This window comes from Acanthisitta chloris, unplaced genomic scaffold (genome assembly GCF_000695815.1).
Source record: "Acanthisitta chloris isolate BGI_N310 unplaced genomic scaffold, ASM69581v1 scaffold27430, whole genome shotgun sequence".
NCBI lineage: Eukaryota > Metazoa > Chordata > Aves > Passeriformes > Acanthisittidae > Acanthisitta > Acanthisitta chloris.
In genome coordinates, this window is record NW_008652621.1 from 12,430 (window position 1) to 33,162 (window position 20,733).

The following is a 20,733-nucleotide window of genomic DNA, read 5'->3' on the forward strand; positions in this document are numbered from 1 at the left end:
AGACTTGTGATCTTTGTGAGTTCAGTGAAGAAACAGGATGCTAAATTTCCCCACAGATGATATCCATTATGGACACACTCCATCTTTTTAAGGAACGAAAAGAGTTGTAGGGTGGCCACATGTGATAGCACTGAGTATATTCTTTAGGAACCATCAGTTCCTCACTGTTCAGTTTTAGTGTGCTGAGGTTTGAAATTGGTTTTCACAGTCCATAAACATACTATCTTTATGCAGAGAAGTACTTTTCAGTTTTTATATGCTTGTGAAGAATTTCATATTGTAGATTTTGCAGCTTTAGCACTTATGGTATGAGAGATACTCTGCAGATCCACTAAATTACTCACATTTGGCTTCCACAATAAGTGTATTTTCAACTAATTTGTACCATGTGAAGCTGACAGCAGATTTGGCAATGTTTGAGAGTTCAAATCGAAAGAGCTTTCCGCTTAAAAATAAACATCTGAGGATGGTGTCTAGACTTGTGTTGAGGTGAAGCTCTTTATTTTCCTGTTAGAAAAGCAAATCCATCATTCCTCAGCTACCTTTTAGCTTTTAGAGTCAGTTTTCTTTATTATCATTAACAAGCATTATACAGGAGTGGGTTCTGATTATCTGGTGCTTCCTGCAGTAAGTTTAGTTGAATTTGTCTTTTATATGCATCTGAGGATGGTGTCTAGACTTGTGTTGAGGTGAAGCTCTTTATTTTCCTGTTAGAAAAGCAAATCCATCATTCCTCAGCTACCTTTTAGCTTTTAGAGTCAGTTTTCTTTATTATCATTAACAAGCATTATACAGGAGTGGGTTCTGATTATCTGGTGCTTCCTGCAGTAAGTTTAGTTGAATTTGTCTTTTATATGGAGTACTCACACTATGTCTAAGAATGTCTTCAAATTCAGTCACCAAACACAACAGTGATTTACAATATGTAATATGGTAACTGTGACCATGACTGACACTGAAACTGTCTAGTCACTGGAGTGAGGAAAGAATCTCATCTTCCTCCTCAGCCTTGAGACACGTACAGTAATCGATTAAACACTGACTGGATTTTAGCCCTCGTGTAATTGCAAACAGAGTTGATTCTGGTGAGATGTCCCTTCCCAAGACAAATGCTTAATATTTTAATAATTATCCTGAAGAAAAGCATGGAGATGCTTTTAATTCTTCAATTGGGAGAATGGTAAAGAAGATAAATTCATGGCAGAGTTATCTGGACCACTGGATGAGCTGCACTACATGTCTGTTGGTGCTTGCACAGTTATAGGAAAAATAAGACAATGATTCATTCCAGGCAGTTGACTTAATCCTGAAAATAGACTGCAAAAAGCACTTGCTGTTTAGTGGAATATTAATTCTGGAATGACTGTGTTTGAAAGGTAAATTCAAACACTTTGATGTGGGAGTATCTCAGGTGGGTGTGAGGAGATGTGTTACTGCTCTGCTAGTTACTTGTGAAACGCTTGTGGGAATAGTGGAGTTCTGTTACTATCTGTTACTATCGCTGGAATTTTTGCTATAAGCCCATTTTACAGCGTTAAATGTTATCTTGTATATTTTGATCTTTAAAAAGCTTAAAGCAGTTCCTAAGGAATGGCAGGCTTTTGTACTGGCTGTGGTGAAATGTTCCTGTCCTTGTAGAACAAAAGCAAACATGAGGTTGTTCAGTGGGGTGGAGGAGCTTTCTCTGGGAGCTGATCTACAGAGATAGGGTGTGATTGTCAGATGGAGAGTGGTGAAAGAGTAAGGGGAAGGTAGAGTGAAGCTCTAGACAGTGTTTGAATAAATGCAGTGCACAGCTCTGCAGAAAGCTTGAGTTAGCTAGTGCTTGTAGAGTGCCAGGAATGTGAAGGTTCTTATTTCTAGGGTTGGTTTTTTTTGATATTCATGGAGTCTGGAAGAACACAACTTTTAGAGTCTTTGTAAATAATTCAGGAATAATTCATTCCTGCCAAACCTGACTTCATTGTTGCTTTCCTAGCTGGAAGAACTAGATTCCAAAATTTGGAAAGTGGCTTAGATGAAAAAGGCCCAGGGATTCTCATGTTAAACCACTGCTGTTTGGCTTAGGCCATTTGGTGGTCTGTGGTAGCTGGGAAGCCAGGCTGATGGCTGATCAGAGTGCTCTTGTCTAGTTGTTAACTTAATGCTGTTGGGGGGGGCCGGATTTAATAGGAAACAAGTTTTTATTGGAAAATGTTGATTCATCAAAACAGCATTTCTCTGGAAGCCCATGCCGTAGGTCTAGTGGGTAGTTTGGATGCTGGGTGGAACTTTGGATCAAAGACAAGGAAAGCTTTCAGGCCCTGTGTGATCACATTTTCCTGATGCAGATTTGATTTGGGCCTTGATCTCTCACTCCTGGGTGCACCTTGATGAATGGACTATTGACTGATCTGTGGAGGGGCTTTCTCACTCTGCTATTGGATTTGTTTCACTTGTTGGAAGCACCTTGGTACTAAATCAGGGCATGGGCTTGAACCTGAAAATACACGTCCTGCCTGATGGATTGCTGTTAAAGGATCCACAAAAAGATGTTGGGCACTGCATTTTTCCCAAAAGAAAAAAACCCCTGGGTTAATTCTGTGGTCAAACCAAGCTCAGCTTTTTTGATTTTGATACTTCAACTGGAGAACTGTCACTGTCCTCTCTTAGGCACTTTTCAAGCAGGAATAAAAGCCTTCTCCAATGGCTCCCAGAAAGGGCCGTTCTGCAGGATGATAATGATTGCACCGTAGTTGGAGAAGAGGCATGTGGCATAACTCCATAAGTGCCTAAAGATATTACTTTTAATCCTCTTATTCAGTCATATGATACCAACTACTGGGATAAGTCATTAATCACAATATTAGTTGTATTTATGCCATACAGGCTTGTTAACTCCAGCAATGTCCTGAGGAAAGTGCTGCTGAGGAATCAAAAGAAGAAAAATTAAAAGCTATCAAGTTTCATTCTGTATCCATTGATATAAATTCCAGGCCTTAAAACTCCAGGCAGTACGCCAGGATGTAACTGGCAACTTTAATTGTATGGTTAGTAGAAATAGCATAGATAACAGTTACATTTGGTTGCATTTCTACCAGCATCCCACCCCCTGGAAAAAAACAGAGTACATTTGAATGTTGAAAAATACCAGTTAGCTAATGATAGACATTAATTATCTCCTCTAAATATCAGGAGCAAAAGAGATGAAACCATTGATTAGGGAAGGGGTGATTTGGTATCATAAGCAAATTACTGGGAGAGAGAAATCCCTTTTCATCACATATGTGTGAAAAGTACCAATTTTCCTCTTAGTGCAGTGAATTTAATATTTATTTGCTGTGATTTTGAAAGCAAATTTCTCTAATTTTGGAAGAGTAATGTTTTGGTCTTGCCCTGTGCTTTGAATTTGAGTCACTAGAAGGGTTTTAGTTTAGTAAATACAGGATGAAGTGTGTTTTTCTGTGCCTACTGAAGCTGATGAATAGTCGAATGAACAGGAACACTGCATCAGCCTGGCATTTTATAGTATATCCATTTTTTTTTCTACTTCACATTATCAGTCTGCTGCAAGAATCATGATGTATGAAGCCATGACAGAGCTGTCCTGACTCCACTGGGTTTTAAACTAATTTCTCTATTATCTGTCTGCTGTTCTTACCTTGGAAATGAGATGGATGTTAGCATAGTCTGGGGCTTATAGCACTTAAGGCACTAGGTGATTTCCCAAAGCAGCTTTTCTGCTAGATTGGTTTAGGTGGTATGGGCAACTAGGAATTAAGGACAGCCACGAAGCACAGACTGCAGTGGAGTTTAAAGGTGTGCACTGCAAATTTGTTCAGTGCAGTCAGCCTGCCCTGTGCTCTGTATGTTGGAACAAGTAGCCCTTCATAGTCAGTATGAGGTTTGGCAAGGGAAGCACCAGGTGTCTGTGTAGTGCTGCCTGCACCAATGCTAGGTATTATTTTACTCCCTAGATCTCAAAAAAATACATATACAAAGTCAGTCAGGATTTTATCACCACTTGTATTCTTCTTTGGTGATTTTATTGCATAATGCCATGGAGAGGGGTTTGCTTTAAATGGAGACAAGGTTATTTTATGGCTCTGGAATGCACTAACTGAGCATCAGGAACTCCTTGTATACTTAAGAGTATTTTACTCCATTGAGCAAAAGAATTAATGCATAATAATGTGTAAATTATTAGAAGACTTAAAGGGATCCAAGTCACCACAGTGAGTTATTAGATCATTGATTAATGTAGGGTTGTCTGAAGTAATCCATAAAATTATCTTTCAGTTTAGTCCAGGTATCAAAAGTTGGGGAGGCAAGTGTATTTCCAGGGGGAAAATTAAATGGATTGAGGTGTCTTTAAGGTGTCTGCTTTTTCTCCTTAAACAAAACCACAGAATCAGAATGGTTGAGGTTGGAGAGGACCTCAGGAGGTCAGGTACTCTCTCAGGGTCACCTAGGCTCAGCTGGCCAGGATCGTGTTCAGATGGCTTTTGAATATCTCCAAGGTTATAGACTCTACGAGCTCTCTGGATGATGTCTGCTAGTGCATGGTCACCTTGATAGAAAAATAGCGTTTCCTAGTGTTCAGACAGAGCCTTCTGTGTTTCAGGCTGTGCCCATTGCCTCTAGTCCTGTCTCTGGGCACCAGTGAATAGAGCCTGGCTTCAGTCTCTTTGCTTCTTCCCTTCAGGTATTTCTACACATTATAGGAACACTCTTGAGTTTTCACTTCTCCAGCCAGATTTGAATATCGGTTATAGACTCTACGAGCTCTCTGGATGATGTCTGCTAGTGCATGGTCACCTTGATAGAAAAATAGCGTTTCCTAGTGTTCAGACAGAGCCTTCTGTGTTTCAGGCTGTGCCCATTGCCTCTAGTCCTGTCTCTGGGCACCAGTGAATAGAGCCTGGCTTCAGTCTCTTTGCTTCTTCCCTTCAGGTATTTCTACACATTATAATAGACTCTACGAGCTCTCTGGATGATGTCTGCTAGTGCATGGTCACCTTGATAGAAAAATAGCGTTTCCTAGTGTTCAGACAGAGCCTTCTGTGTTTCAGGCTGTGCCCATTGCCTCTAGTCCTGTCTCTGGGCACCAGTGAATAGAGCCTGGCTTCAGTCTCTTTGCTTCTTCCCTTCAGGTATTTCTACACATTATAGGAACACTCTTGAGTTTTCACTTCTCCAGCCAGAACAGTCCCAGCTCTCTCAGCCTGTCCTCGTAGGAGAGGTGTTCCAGGTACTTAATGATCCTCATCACCCTGCTCTTGAGTATGTCTGTGTACTGAGGAGCCCAGGACGGAGCGCAGCACTCCAGGTGTAGCCTCACCAGTGCTGTGCAGAGGGGAGGGATCCCCTCTCTCATCCTGCTGGCAGCAGCACTCCTCTTAATGCTGCCCTGGTTTTGTCGAGGGCACATTGCTAGCACACCACTTTCTCCTTGAAAAGAAAAGAAATGGTTTGTTTTGAGGGACACCTCAAGTACACACATTGATAACGGGTGTGCTGAGGGTGGAGATTTTGTTGAAAGGATATCCTTGTTTGACTGCAAGTGTTTTTGAATATTCCCTGCCATATATAGAGCTATCTGATCTGTTCTAGAGTGTAAACAATTGAAGCAGAAAGTGTTGCTCCTTAGCAGTGTTTGCCTTAAGTCCTGCTATTTGTCAGGGGTGGATTAGCAAGGTCTACAGAGAGTTTTTGTGTCAGGAATTTATCTGAGCTTGCCCTTCAGCATGTTTCTCAAGTCATCTTTATTACACCTCTATGCCTGAAGATATTTTGGTTCGCTTGCAGAGGATTACACCAGACATAGGTGTACTGGCTGAATGCTGTGAATGTGTGTAATACATAAACCTTCCTTCCTGCCAGAGGAAGGATGGCACAATGACTGCACGTAGGAGTTAATTCTTTTCCTGGCACTAATGCCAAAGTTGTTTTGACTTTCTGCAAAAGAGGCACCATCTGACACCCCACAGAACGGTATTTAAGTTGAACAGGTTGGGGTGGAAGGGGAGAGGAGGACAAAGCTATAATATTTGACGTAGACTAGTGCTTCTGGTGGGAAGATCCATTTCAAGAAGATTCTATTTTGGCCATGGTTATAGTATTGTGTTACTTATCTCCTTGAGTCTGTCCTGAGTAACTGTCCCAAATTAGAAGAATATCATCTGGATTTATGGCATGTGTTGTAATATTCATTAGATACTCCTTTAAAAAAAGGCACCATGATTCTATTGTCTCTGAATGGTGAGCCAGGTGGTTAATTCCCGTGCTTTATGTCTGTTAAATACCTATCCTCAGCTCAGAATTGGTACATTTTAGCAGAGTTACTGAAACTGGAGCTGTAAACATGATTTCCTGTACAAATTTCAGTCTCTTAGTGTGTCTTGATTATTTTGCTTGTCCTTTGTGTTTGATTTCTAGTTCATTTAGACCTTGTTCCCATCAGGCTGGTACACATCTGGAATTGGATTTGCATTTGTTTTTTAAAAAGCAGTAATAGAATCAAGTCAGCTGTGCTTTGCATCTTGTGTTTCCTTTCAGAACTAAAGACAGTATGTATCATGCCCTGACTTATGCCACTATATTGGAAATGCAAGCGATGATGACATTTGATCCTCAGGACATACTGAATGCAGGAAACACAATGAAGGAAGCTCAAGCCACCTGTCAAAGGTAGGTGTGGAGCAATTCAGTCAGTGAATGGTCCCGTCCTGGGCAAGTTTTGAAAGACATGCAGGTTAAAAAAGGAAGTGTAATCTCATATAAATCATAGGAAAACTGAGTTTGGAAAGGACATCAGGAGATCATCTAGTCCAGCCTCCTGCTCAGAGAAGGGTCACATATGAGGTCACAGCACATAAATTAGAGTGTTCAGCAATCTGGCCTTGAAAACTTCAGTTTACCACAATATCTGATTTCTCTTGTCAATCAGATTTGTCTTATCTGTAGCCCTAGTTCTGTAGTGTCTGGAAGTTATTTACAATGTGCAGACACTGCAGAATGTTCCCGTGGGTGATGGTTGTACTACAGTCGCTGATTTTGAGTCAGCTGTGCTCTCACTTTGGCACACAAATGCACACACACATCCATACACACACCAGATAAAACACTTCTTTATCCCCTTCCTTCATCAAGGCAGATTTCCACATGTGAAGGGTAAAAGACAGATCCCAGGAGGACCATGTTGGCTAAGTTCTCTATGGAATATGCTGAAGTTTGTGTATGTGGTAAGGACAGGGGATTGGTGAGCAGTAGAGGTAGGTTAGTGTCTGTGTGGATTACCAACTGAAAGCTACTACTCTGTGTTATTGATGCTTCATGTTCAGGATGACCAAACTGACTTTTTTTTTCAGATTTAGGAAGAAATCTACAGTAGCTGATTCTATCAACAACCTTGTGCATAGACAAAGCCTTGAACACTTTACTGAAGGTAACATCTCTCACACGCATAATGTGAGATAATGTCTTTTTACTTATGCATTGGAATCACATGGAATTGTTCACTCAATGTGTGTTTGCAACCTGTGAATTCACTGTCAAAATCACTGATTTGGCATTTGCCGGATCATTGTTTTGGCAGTTGTTGTGTAACCACATCCAAAATAACTGGATCTGTTGATTGCTGATTCAGCATTCCCAAAAATTCCCAGGTAAAGAAATACCTAGAAAGGAGTATTGAAATGCCCGCAAAGCATCTTGATCCAGGATTCCTGGAATGCACCATAGCAATTCCTGCAAAGTTTCTGTAACTGTGTATTATCTCTGTTTGGAGTTATGTCAGTAGTCTAGAACTGAAGCACTACAGTAGATTGGAAAAGATTTTTTTCAGTTTGAGCTTTGTGATATTATTTTCTGTATTAATGAGCTAAGTGTTTGTTAATTACTTTTTCACTGATTGATTTGTTTTATTCTTCTCTCCATGTGACACTAGAGGAAATCCATGCAGAAATTTGCTATGCTGAATGTTTACTTCAGAGAGCAGCGCTCACATTCCTCCAGGTATGAATTGCTGTGTGGCTCATTGTGGGGGGGGGGACAAAAGTACACACCATATTTCTTTTCCTAAAATTAATGAACTGGTAGAATACTCTAGTTTGAACTAATTGTGTAAGGTTTTTGTCTGGATTTTATCTGCACTGTCTGCTGATGAGAAAGTAGAAAAGTTTTGTCCCTTGTGATGATCAAAAAATGCTTATCTCTATGCACATAGCACTGAGTCCCCTATGACACTGTTCTCCATTCCCTTTTGGATGTGTGAAAAGAAACACAGTAAGCACCAGTTTTCAAATACTGTGTTGAGATACCAGATTAAAAAAGAAAGGGGAGAAAGGGAAAAAGAAGAGATGGTCACTGAAGCTGTGCTGGAACACAAGTGAGATTTGTGTTTCAGTCTGGCTGGTGTTTGCTTTCCCAAGACTTCTTTCTCACTTGTATGTTCTTGAACAGCTATTATGGTCTGCATTGCTATTAGGCTATACACATGCTTTCTCCTTAACTGTGCTGCCTGTCTTTAAAACAGGGGAGCTCTCCCTCTGCTTTAAATGCTATCTGTCTGCACTAATGAAACTTGATTTGGGTGATGCAGCAACATTAGCAGTACTTACTTGGGCTCCAGCATGCAATTTAAATTGCTAATCACAGTCGAAATAACTGATTTTGCTTCTGATTTGGCTGTACTTGCTGTATGAAAATGGGCCTCTTCATCTGTTAAGGGGATAGCAAAAGTCACAGTCAGAAAAGGCTTCTGCTTCTTGCCTCAAAGATGCTGCTAGGGAATGGATTGCAGGTGGTGATTTTATAGTGTTTGGGAGTTGCCAGGTAGGCTCTGATTTATGTTGCTTAGGACAGTTTATGAACCATGTAACCTTTTTCAGTGATGTGCTATATCCCTCTGCTAGAAACTAGTGCTTCATAGCAAAGCCCATAGTCAGAGGAGCTTCTAGTAGTTTCTAGAGTGCTGCTGCTGGTGACTTTATGGTAAGAAGATAGAGTTGGAAATGACCAATGTGTAGCTGTTTCCATATTCCTTTGGGATGAGTAGCCTCTATCACTGGGGTCAATTTGGGTGATATCTGAAGCTATGGAAGCAAAACTTTTCAGAACTTGTCCATTATGCCTGTAAGAAAGGAGTGCTTTAAAGCAATGTCTCTTGGTTTTAAGCACTATTTTCACAGGTGTCTGTTTTTAAAAATGTTTATAGATACATGGGAGATTTAAGAATAAGAAAATAATTTCTTGTCCTCTTCTGCATAGGTCTATTTGCTTCCTCTTCTATTCTGTGTTTAATTTTTTATGAGCACATGAACTAGTTTTAAAAATGAAACAAAAGCACTTGGTTCCTACAGCTATTGAAGTGGGTTAGTTTTGATGCTTGACGTAAATAACCAAATCCAGTTAAACACATAAAAATTAGTCTCAGGATTCTTCAAGGAATGGACAATTCTCACTTTGCCTGTCCCTGTTGGTGGTATCATGAGCATTCAGAATGTAAACATTTTAAAACCATCCTCTTTCCTTATTCCATTTTGCATTCAAAGGAAAATGTAAGTGAAGCTTTGCGCATGGTTAGGTATGCTGTACCCCCCAATATGCTGTACTTAGATTAGTTCTTCTAATCCATGCTGTTTTCTCCACAATGCTTCATACAGCTTAACATCACAGAAGAATCATCTGCTAAAACACATGTAGGCTTTCTGTCCTGAAGCAACAGCAGATATCAAAACAAACCAGAATGATAGATTGTGTATGATGAGTGAGGCAAGAAACTGCCACCAGAAGGTTATGAGACTACAGAGTGTCTGATGGTCCCCCAGAAACACTTTGCTGTAATTTCTGTTTGTTATAGCTGTAATGCAACATGTTACCATACTAGTATGATTCTCATATATATTTGATTATTCAGACCAGAAAGAGCATATCCTGCATAACTTTACTGACCCTGCTTCCCTTTTAGGATGTGAAACTGTATTCTGTAGACTCCTGAGGACAAGTAGTTAGTTGTGAACATTTCCTGGCTCAGCACCAGGAAACATCTTAACTATGCTGAAGGACAAAGGAGGGAAAGCTATTTTTTGAAAGAGCCACAAATGCATGTGTCCTAGGTGACATTCATTAGCTTAGTTCTTGTGTTCATTAATGCAGATTCAGATGGTCCAAAGGTGACAGGGGCAGAAGGCATCAAAGTAAATTGCCTATGTTTGGACAGAGTAAAAAAGATTTTAATATAGAAAGGAAATCCTAAATCCATGTATTGTGTCTTAGAGGCTTATATTGTCTGTGTCATTATGGTTGTGTTCAAGGCATGTGTTCATCTCAAGTAGACTAAAGCCCTTTATATTGCTTGCAAATTCTTATTGCTAATGTGTTCCCATTCCAACAGGATGAGAATATGGTTAGCTTCATAAAAGGAGGCATCAAAGTCCGAAACAGTTACCAAACATACAGGTAATAGGTGTGATGATGTGATTAAATGTACTCTATCAGTAAAAGGTACTGCTGGATAAATTATCTACTTCACAAGTTACTGTTGTATTTGTTGCAGCCTTTACTATGGGCCTCATGTCTATAGCCTTTCTCAGCCCACAAACTCCTCCTTTGCGTAACAAAGGGCATTAATATTATGGTTGATTTGGATTGTGAAGATAGTGGACCCTAACCCTATTAACTCCCAAGGTTTGCCTACCTCAAGTACTATATCCTTGAAATTATGTCAAAAAATAACCATTCTGAATGATGTGGTGCTCATTGCATCTGCGCAGCACGATTTGGAGGCCTTGTAGTCATTAGGCATATTGAAATGGCAGTTCTTTATAGTTCTAGCTGCACCTTTTTGGAGCATTTAAAACCAGTAGCTGATGTATGTTGTTGATGTTGTTTGCCTGGTTGAGATTACAAATTGACCTTTTTTGAACTACTGTGTAGTTCAAGCTAACTGGGTTACTTCCTTGCTGAATTGTAATCAGTCATGTTATTTACTGACAATGTGACAGAATCTTGTGCATTTTCAGGGAGCTGGACAGTCTCATACAGTCCCCACATTATGTCAAAGGAGAGAACCACCTTCATTTTGAGGGAGGTGTAAAACTTGGAGTTGGAGCATTTAATCTGGTATGTACCAAGAGTTCTTATCCTGAGCTGAAGTCCTGCAACCTCCTGGAAATGGCCTTACCTTAAATCCCTGAGAAGTTCCACTGGCATCAGTGTTACTGATCTTATGGTTATAGTTAGGTATGAAGCCTTGCACAGACGCACTAGTTGCCTGTGCTGATTAACTTCCACTTGCTGTTTAACTGACACTTGGAAAGCTACCAGGGCCTAGGCTGTTAGCAGGACAGTTGGTCAGGTACATGGATGAAGCTTGGGGTGCTGCTCAGGCCACTGTTGGCTGTTGTTGGCTGTGTTCTGGCCAAAACGCAGGTGATCAAATGGGGTACAAGATATTTCCTGGTGTGTCAGAGAGACATTGACCCACAGATGGTGAGGAGTGATGTGGTTGTTCAGGGGATGGGCTGCAGAAAGTGACTGGTGCTTCCCCTTGCTGGCATAGCTTTGTGTGACACTGGCACATGCCCAGATGTTAGATTTACTGCACAAAGAGCAAATATGTGCTGTGTGGTATGTACCCAGCATTTCTGAAACATCCGAGAAGTGCTGGAGTGACTAAGCGTGTGCTGTGTAAACATGCAGGGAATCCAGGAGACACAGGGGCCCTATAGTAAGCAGATATTTCTATTTAAATTGTGTGAAAAAATATAGCAGGTGTATACACTAACCAGGAGATTGTCAGACATGTAGAGATGTTTTTAGTGATTATTTTTTGTCTTTGGAAAAGTTGCAGGAGCCAGCTGGTAGCTGAGGAGCAGAAAGTCTATTACTGGTCTGCTCTATAACTGTTGCATTTCTCCCTGTAGACATTGTCCATGTTTCCTGCACGAATTCTGAGATTGCTGGAGTTTGTTGGATTTTCTGGAAACAAGGTAAATGTGAGCTAAATATTATTGAGGTACACTGCCCTCACTCTTAAATTATAAAACAGAGACAGGAGTTTCTCTCTTCTTCCTCACATTAGCTGTAATCCTCTGAAACAGCCTAGTAACACACTGATGCTTTCATGCAACTCAGTTTTTCTTTAAATTTTTTGCCTGAACTATTGCACTTCAAAGATTGTGATAACATTGTTGAATGATGATACAGTTGTGAAACATGGTAAGGACAATGGCTACTACAGCAATGTCAGCATATTTAGTGTTTTAGTTACTTTTGATGCTTGCTTGTGCTTAGAAATTCATAGCCAAAAGTGTATCCTTAGCCTTTAATATATTATATAGCTTCCTTGGTAGTTACTGTCATTATGGTGTCTGAATGTCCCTGACAGGTTCTTGCATGACAGGAAATGAAAATTCTTTCATTTCTGCTTTAATAGCAGCTGCTAACTTGAGTGTGGCACCTAAATTCTCTTCATCTGAAGGAGTGAGTGCTTATTTTGCCTAGAGAGTAACCAGTCTGACCCATGTTGTTTGTGCAAGCAGTTTAAGGACAGAAGTTTAGTAAGGAAGCTGAGAAAACTCGCATGAACCTGAGTTATTTACAGGGGGATGCACAGAAAGTGCTGTGTTACTGTTTTGTGGAGTCATTGTTTAAAAAGAGAATACTAAATTGATGGGAGTATCTTGGCCTTGATACCCTGTACCTGCCCTTGTCTCTCTGTCAGCAGAACATGAGATTCACTCGAAATTGGGTTCCTGGGGTAAGAAAACATGATCCAAAACATGATCCCTGTAACCTAAACCACTAGTCATATTTATTTCATAAATGCTGGGTAAGGTAAATGTTTGCTGCAAACACAGCAAAATCCATATAAGCAAGTTAATTTTAACTCTTTTATAACACTTTTTATTTACAAAACAAGTTTCAAGGAGAACAGTGTTTCTTTATCAGAGCTGCAGCCTTATGTGACAGGTGAACAAGTGCCATCACCACGTTTTTAGTTTACAGGAAGGATCTGATACCCCACAATAAAATGCCTTGTTTAAAAACAACGAGCACAGAGTGGATTGCAATTTAGAAATTTCCAGCAGCCAACCAGGAGCTGTTTCACAAGCAATTAAGGCAAAACCCAAATAGTTCTACCTGTCAGTTACAACAACAACAAAGTGCATCTAAAGCAAAATATTCTCACAGAAATATAAAGGTGATTCGTGTTCCAGCAGAGTTCTGAGAATACTTTGGTGAATACTCAGCTTATTACTGCAGATGAAAATTGTCCCTCTAATTGAGTTTATGTTGTTTTCTTTTGGCTCTGGGATTTCTTGTATGGCTATGAGTGGGCTGATAGTTGTGTTGATGAGTCAGCTCTCATTCCAGATTTTTAATAATTTACTGAAGCATGACCTAGATTACCATAAATTTAAGCAAAAAACTGCTGTCTACACATCATAAAATGGAGTATTTTCAACATGCTGACCAAAGTTCATTGATTTAAACATCCTAAGAAAGTCTTTCTGCATTTAACATTTGTAAGTCAGATGCCTAAAGCCAGAAGCAAAATTGCAATTGCACATTCAATACTTTCCAGTGGTGGTTTCCCAAAGCTTGCAACATGAAGCTGTCCCCTCAGCAGACAAGAGTCTAGGAGGTGAAAGAAACAGTGGCAGAGGAGTTTGTGTGTCATGTGCTGCACCCATTCAGAAGAAGGGTTTTTTTCATATACCTGTGTTTGAATTTGCAGCCTTTGCTATTAAATGCTCACTGTGAGCATCAGGTTGTGCAAGAGAGTCATGGTTAGTGCCTTGAGCTGTTTGCAGGTTACCTGAGAGCTACAGTGCACTGGAGGACAGCTTGCTTTTGGTGTGGGTCATGTGTTTATTAAAACTGGGTATAAAATTGCTTTGTGTTATCTTCCATGATACCAATCTGCCTTGAAGGCAGTGGATTTGCCCCTAGGGACTCTCCTTGTCTCTCAGACATGTCATGTTGTGTAGTAAATGAGGACATGCCCAAAGCTCCATTACTTCCTAGCAATTTGTGGGCACTGTGGACAACATGATCAACTTAACAGTAGTCTGGAGTCTCAAAATAGTAGGTGGGATAAGATCAAGAGAGTATAAAAAGTAGCCTGAAGCTGTGTTTGTTCCCTTGCAGTCCAAGATGTGCCAGCTGTGCCTTTCTCAATGTTCAAGCTCCTTTGCCTTGCATCATTAGTCAAAATATGGGCTTATTTGTGTTTAATAGCAGAGGCCCTGCATTTGGGCACTGAGTTGCAATGCAGGTCTGCCCAGCTCTGTGAGCAGTGTTTGGTGGGCAGAGGTGAGTATCACACAAGGCAGGTACACTGTGCTGGGACCAGGCCTCGGGCACTGGGCAGCAGGTGGAGTGCGTGTCCTGTCTGGATTGACTCGCTGTTTAACCATGACTAACTTCCCACGTGAGAGCAGGAGAGTCCATGCATCATCTCCCACGGAAGCATTGAACCCTCCTCAGTGCCTCCTCTGCCGGGTCTCAGGCTGATATTTACCTTGCTCCTGTTTTATAGCCGATTACATATGCTGTGCTGCTAAACTGCAGACAAGTTTGATGTGAGCCTGCCATATGTCGAGTGCAGTTTGGCAGGGGGTCAGATGACAGCATGATTTCAGGGCAAGGCAGGAAAACTTTCAGATGGAACCAATTTCTTTCAAATTATACTTTTTTTATGTGGGAGGACATCTTTCCCAAAGCAGCTGAGCTGAAGATTATTTTTAATGTGTCAATTTGTAATAAATTGAATTCCAGTTTCCCACTAGGCATCTTTTTGAATTGCATTTTGGTCTCTTCAAATTTTAAATGAAAGTTAAATCTAAGATTGTTTCATGGGATATGTTCAAATGCCCTGTGTACCAGCTTAATTAGTCAGTTCTTTGTAAAACTGTTACTAGTATCCATTCTCCTTTCTAAGCCTGCAGTAATGTATGTGATCAGGTCATGGGACATGAACAATGACCTGGCTCTACTTTCATTGTCAAGATCCCTAATTAAAAGAGTGATTGAAAAATAAGATCCAAGAGCTTTTGCTTCAGGAGAGTAGATGGATTTTAATCAGTGACAGCTGAAATAAATATGAACTAGTCTCAATGGTATCTGATAATGGTTTTGAGCATTGTCCTTGTTCATCCTGCATCCACCATGGGCATCCCCACTGCTCACATGGGGAGTCCTGAATGACAGAGCATTAGATGTCTTGGGACAGGAACTGAACCAATGATGCACTGATGTAATATAATGTAGTGACAGTCTTGGGAATGAAGCAATTGTGGGATGTTATGAGGAACTTGCACAGGAAGGTAAGAGTTACCTTATTGGATCACATTTGTCTCTAAGAAGTGTCATTGTGCCCTGTGCCGTGTTATACCCTGCAGAGCAGCTTATGTTTTGTGTGAAAACACAACCAAAACTGTTGATGTCATTTTAGAGAAAATACAAAGACGTCATTTTGAAGAAATTAGAAACACTTATTGCCTTGACATCTGTTTTATATTCTAGCAATATGCCCTGTAATAGACTGTGGAAGCTCATTCCCAGTATTCTGGGATTGCTCTATCAGTTGTGACATAGGTGTGGGGATAGTTATGGGTTATTTATGGTTAGAAGGTGTGTCCTGACAATTAAATATAATGTACTCAGTGACTGGCACCAGTGAGTGTAGTCTGTTTACAGTCACTCCTCAGGCTGAAGTAGTAGCTGCTTGTGATTTGGTTCAGATCTTCAGTTTGATACCCAGTGAGCATTCTATTTGCCCAGTTCGTGGCACCTCACTTAGCTGATGAGGCTGTTAGCTAATCTCTGTCGGCTCCTTGTGGAGAAAGGGTGGCTGATTGGAAAGCTGAATCATATGTCTGACCCAGGCTGCTGTGCTACATTGCTCCTTGGAGGAGTAGTCTGCCTTGGCCAGCCACAGAGAGCCTAGGGAGGCCTCAGGCTGAGTTGGGGGTGTAAAACGTGTTTCCTCGTGACACCCTTCATCTCCCTACCTTCCTGGAGATCCCCTTGTAACAGAAGCAGTTCTCAAGAGGTTTTTTGAGAAGAAGCTTTATTGTAGCATTTTCTAAAAGCCGGTGTTGTAACTAATAACTGCTTCTAGATTTCTTTTTCTGGGCTGTGTCTGCTGATTATGTTACTACTTTAATATAGAAAGTTTGGGATGTTCAAGTGGCAGAGTAAAAAGTAAACATTCTTTAATACCTCCTTTGGACACAACAGGATTATGGCCATACCACAGAGTGAACAAACCTGCTCAGTGAGCTTCCCAAACCTGTGTAGCTACTCAGTTCAAGAATTTAGGCTTAAGTGTGTCAGAATCACAGCCTCTTCTGATGAATGGGCAATGTTCTTAATGCAGTTACTTCACAGTTACTGCAGCCCAGGACAGCAGTAGTGTGGGTGTGGGTTCATTCCTTGTCTTTACAGGTGATAGCTTTGTGTTTGGCTGTATTAACATAATTTTTTTGAGACTAAAATACATAATGGAGATCAATTTGACAAGAGATTAAATTATGACTAACAGAATTTGTTTCTGAATCATTCTTGGTGCTATGTGCAAATGTGATCAGTGTTCATTTCATCTTTATTTTTATGTCATATGGCAGATGCCAAACACTGTAAGACCTAGAACTGATGTCAGTTAAAGGCTCAGTGAAATATCCAGTCTGAAGATTTTTCAAATTTAAAAAAAATGTACTTTGGAAATCGACTTTGGAATTTTTTTTCTGCCAAAGTTCATTCCACACAATGTTTTGTCTTACTTCTGCCTTGCTGTGCTGCTTTTTTAGAAGTCCAAGTATTTGTGGTTTTCATCTGGGCAGTTTGAAGAAGCTGAAAACATCCTATTTTGTGATTTATTTGTATCAATCAAACTTTTGCTCTCAGCAGAAAATGAAGTTGGTTTTATTTTGCTAAGTGCTTGATTTCCATTAAGTCACTGATTTTCAGTAATGGTTTTACTGTCTTTAAATTTCTTCTGTAGTGACATGGAAGTCAGTATTTTCATTATTTTTTCCTGGCTAGGTGTTGTACTAATAGACTTGCAAGTATGTGTCGTATTTTTTTCTTATAACAGCAATTAATGTAACAACTTAAGGTTTCTTTAAAAAAACCCACAAAAATATGTATTTATGTGAAAACACTTAACTGCACTAATTAAGTGAAAAAATACGTGTATGATGAAAATGAGAATGTGATTAAAGGCCTCAGTGTTTGCACAGTAAGCAATAAAGATAACACCTCTCAGTCAGAAGGGCACAAAAAAGATGTGAATCTGTGCTAAGATCATGCTCTGAGCACTCTGTGATACCTTCCATGGTGCCTCCGACAGACATCCCTCAGCCTTCCTATTTATAGTGCTGCTGGTTTGAAGGGATGTCCTTATAGTCACAGCATGTTCCAGTAACTTTCCACTGCAGTGAGAGGGTAACTTTTAAACAGTTTTCCCCAGCACACAGTGAACATCTTACTGTGCATATTTACTAGTACACAGATCTCATGTTGGATGGATTTGCATATTTATAGTCTTGCAGTTGATACCATGGAGCCAGTCCTAGAATGGGCTGCTAAATGCTCTTGCCTCAGGAGCTTGAATCCTTAAAGTTGATTATCCATCATGCTGTCACTGAGTAGGAATACAGTGTTACACTTGATTGCTTTAGTTCTTCCTCAAAGGAACAGAAATACTCTTCTTTTCATCATATTTTTCCACTGCTAGTAGTGAGCCAACATCATTGCAAAGATCCTTTTGTTCCTGGCATTCTTTAAAACATCCTTTCACCCTGTTGCTCTGCTAGTTGCAGATTTTCTTTCCTTGATACCCTTTACTTGCCTGTTCAGTGAACTACAGCAAACATGGATTTGCTGCACAATGATGATATGTGTTTTTTGCCTTGCTTTTCAAAACTCAGTTTTCTTTCTGGAATGCTGTTCAGCAGCACTTGGATGATGGTGATAAATTGTCTCTCATTTTCTTATGTAAACCATGTAATACATCCCAAATTGCTGCTCTGTCATCAGATGGTCTTCCAGTAACTCCATGAAAAACTATTAGGTAACCTAATATGTGTGTTTTTGTCTTAGATTGCTGTGTAAGCAATGTATGTCAGTGCCTTTTTGGGAATTTGGTGAGTGAGCAATCTGTAGATGATGCTGCAGAAGTTAAACTAGCAAAACACAGCTCTGGTTCTTTTCCAATCCCTTGTCCCCTGCTCCTCTGTTTGCACAGGAACATGGTCTGCTGCAGCTTCAAGAAGGAGCATCATCATACAGCTTTAGGTCGGTGCTGTGTACCATGCTGTTGCTTTGCTATCATACTTTCATGACCTTTGTGTTAGGTAAGATTGTTTATAATAACTCTTGGATTTGATTAGTTCTTGTGGGACACGGGGGAAAAAGATAATTCCATCATCTGTTTGTGGGTGAATTGTTTTGTTCGTAACCAGATTAAATGTAGCTCATTTGTGGGTCATTTTACAATAGTGATCATAACTGAAGAGTGTAGTCTTCAAGACAGAGGTTTGTTTAACACATCAGAAGGGAAATAATGGAGATAGCCAAGGAAGTTGTGAGAATTAGATCTGTCTTCAGTAGTTAGGTGCCTTATTTGGGAGGTGAAAACAATGGCTGTAAGTGATGACTTCCTGGATACTTTGTTCATGCTTGTATGTCATCCCTGACTTTTGCTGGGAGGTGATAGCTTTCTGCTGAGACATGCTTCTCTATTATCTCCTCCTGAAACATCCTACAATATGTATTTGTCTATAGATAGGTGAGTTTTCAAGTCAGGAAGCACAGTGTTGTCAGGGCTTCCAGCTTGCTGCCTTAGTGCTGCACCAACCTGCATTTATGCCTTACTTAGCAGAGAGAGGAACTTACATGTTGTCCACTTGAGGATGGATAATCAATACCTTGCATGAATTTTTAGTTTTCTAACTGTTTTTATCACTTGCACTTTTATGCATTCTAGGGACAGGAAAAGGAAATGTTGAGGAGGCAGAAAAACTGCTTAAGCCTTACTTGGCTCGTTATCCAAAGGTAAAATGAATCATAATTTATTTGGTGTGATTGTTTAATGTTTTCCTGCCCAATAACAAAGATCTAGACTGTATGGTCAGCTTGAAAACTGTTATAGAATACTTGTATTTTTATTATTATTTATTACAGGGAGCCATATTCCTGTTTTTTGCAGGCAGGATAGAAACACTAAAGGGTAATATTGATGCGGTAAGTAATCATTTTGCTCTTGGGAAAGTAAATTTCATAAGCTGTAGAAAAATTCCTCCAAGACTGATGTTTCCTTTTTGGCTAATGCTTCCTGTGGCTGCATGTAATTTCTAGTTTATGAATTACAAATGGGAATTTTGAAAACTATTTTAACTAGCTTGTTTGACCAACTTGTTTTCCTACCCTTCTCAATTCCTGGTGATAACACAGTCCATCAGTATTAATGACATGGTTTTCTCATTGTCTTTCTTATCCCAAAGCGAGCTGTGCCTTTAGTAACACCCAATGGTAATCCTTTGCCTTCAGTCTGAGAGGAGAGGCATGCAAGACTTGAAAGAATTAGGGAGATGAAGAATGCATGTCCAAAATACTCCGAGACTGTCAGCTGGTGTGCTGTGTGATATCTCCCTTGAAATCTGCAGCAATAAATGTCAGCTGAGCATCTGTCCTCTGACTTCAGTTTCCCAATTTCCCTAGGCACAAACATTCATTTTGATTATGCTTAGAACTTCATATAACTTCCAGGAATGGGGATCTCTGTGCGGCAGGGTAAACTTGGTAACACAAGAATGACTGTGTAGCTAAGAATCTCTTGGGTAAAAACAGCAGGCATGACATTGGGAAATACTGGGCTGTTAATAATTTGGAAGTTGCAGGAGCTATGTGGGCAGGTCCTGGAGCCCCAGTGTCTGTTATAGCACTGGTGTTTGTGCATTTGCACATGGTTAAGGCAGTGTTTGGAAATCTCTGTGTGCAGGCAGTCAACAGATATGAAGAATGTTGTGAAGCTCAGCAGTACTGGAAGCAGTTTCATCACATGTGTTACTGGGAGCTGATGTGGTGCTTCACCTACAAGCGCCAGTGGAAGATGGCTTTCTTCTATGCAGACCTGCTAAGCAAAGAAAACACTTGGTCAAAGGTAAGTTCAGCAGAACAGGAGGGTGGAAGGCCCTTGTAGTGTCTATTAACTTTCAGTCAAATTGAGCTGTCTTCTCGTAGCTTTGAAAGTAAAGATTATAAAGTAAAACCTGACCTGCTGTGGCTATTTTAGTGACCCATGTGAATTGTCAACATTCAAATCTGAACAGGTTGTTAAAGATGTCCTGCTTTGTATTGACTGGTTGTGTCAGCAACACGTTGCAATTAATGGTGCAAGGCGCCATTTCTTTCATTCCATTATGGATATAAGCCCCTTTGGTGATGAGTGAGGCTAGCCATGCTGGTGCCTCCAGGATAATAATTGTAATTAGAAGTGGCACCTTGCCCTGTGCACCTGAAAGGGAGACACTCTTCTGTCCAGAACCATGTTAACATTCTTTCCTTTCCTTCCTTTCCTTTGTGCTTTTTTAAAAATGAGGGTTATGTCTACCCTTTTCCAGTCAGTGGGAATTTCCCTGGACTGCCACGACCTCTCAAATATGATGGACAGTGGCTCAGCAACTCTCAGGACCCATGGACTTGTGCACCTTCAAGTTCCTTAGATGGTCTTGAACCTGA

The 20,733-nt window shown here is 40.3% G+C and overlaps 1 protein-coding gene across 1 annotated transcript in view; it reads left to right on the forward strand.

Moving 5' to 3' along the window:
* Positions 1 to 20,733, forward strand: part of TTC39A (tetratricopeptide repeat domain 39A) — a 35,643-nt gene that overhangs the window by 3,516 nt on the left and 11,394 nt on the right. Inside the window, exons 3-12 of the mRNA XM_009077943.1 lie at positions 6,538 to 6,669; positions 7,350 to 7,426; positions 7,928 to 7,995; positions 10,376 to 10,440; positions 11,004 to 11,103; positions 11,907 to 11,972; positions 18,239 to 18,347; positions 18,980 to 19,047; positions 19,177 to 19,236; positions 19,994 to 20,155. Of these exons, the coding sequence (XP_009076191.1) occupies positions 6,538 to 6,669; positions 7,350 to 7,426; positions 7,928 to 7,995; positions 10,376 to 10,440; positions 11,004 to 11,103; positions 11,907 to 11,972; positions 18,239 to 18,347; positions 18,980 to 19,047; positions 19,177 to 19,236; positions 19,994 to 20,155 (907 nt within the window). The remainder of the gene's footprint in view (positions 1 to 6,537; positions 6,670 to 7,349; positions 7,427 to 7,927; positions 7,996 to 10,375; positions 10,441 to 11,003; positions 11,104 to 11,906; positions 11,973 to 18,238; positions 18,348 to 18,979; positions 19,048 to 19,176; positions 19,237 to 19,993; positions 20,156 to 20,733) is intronic.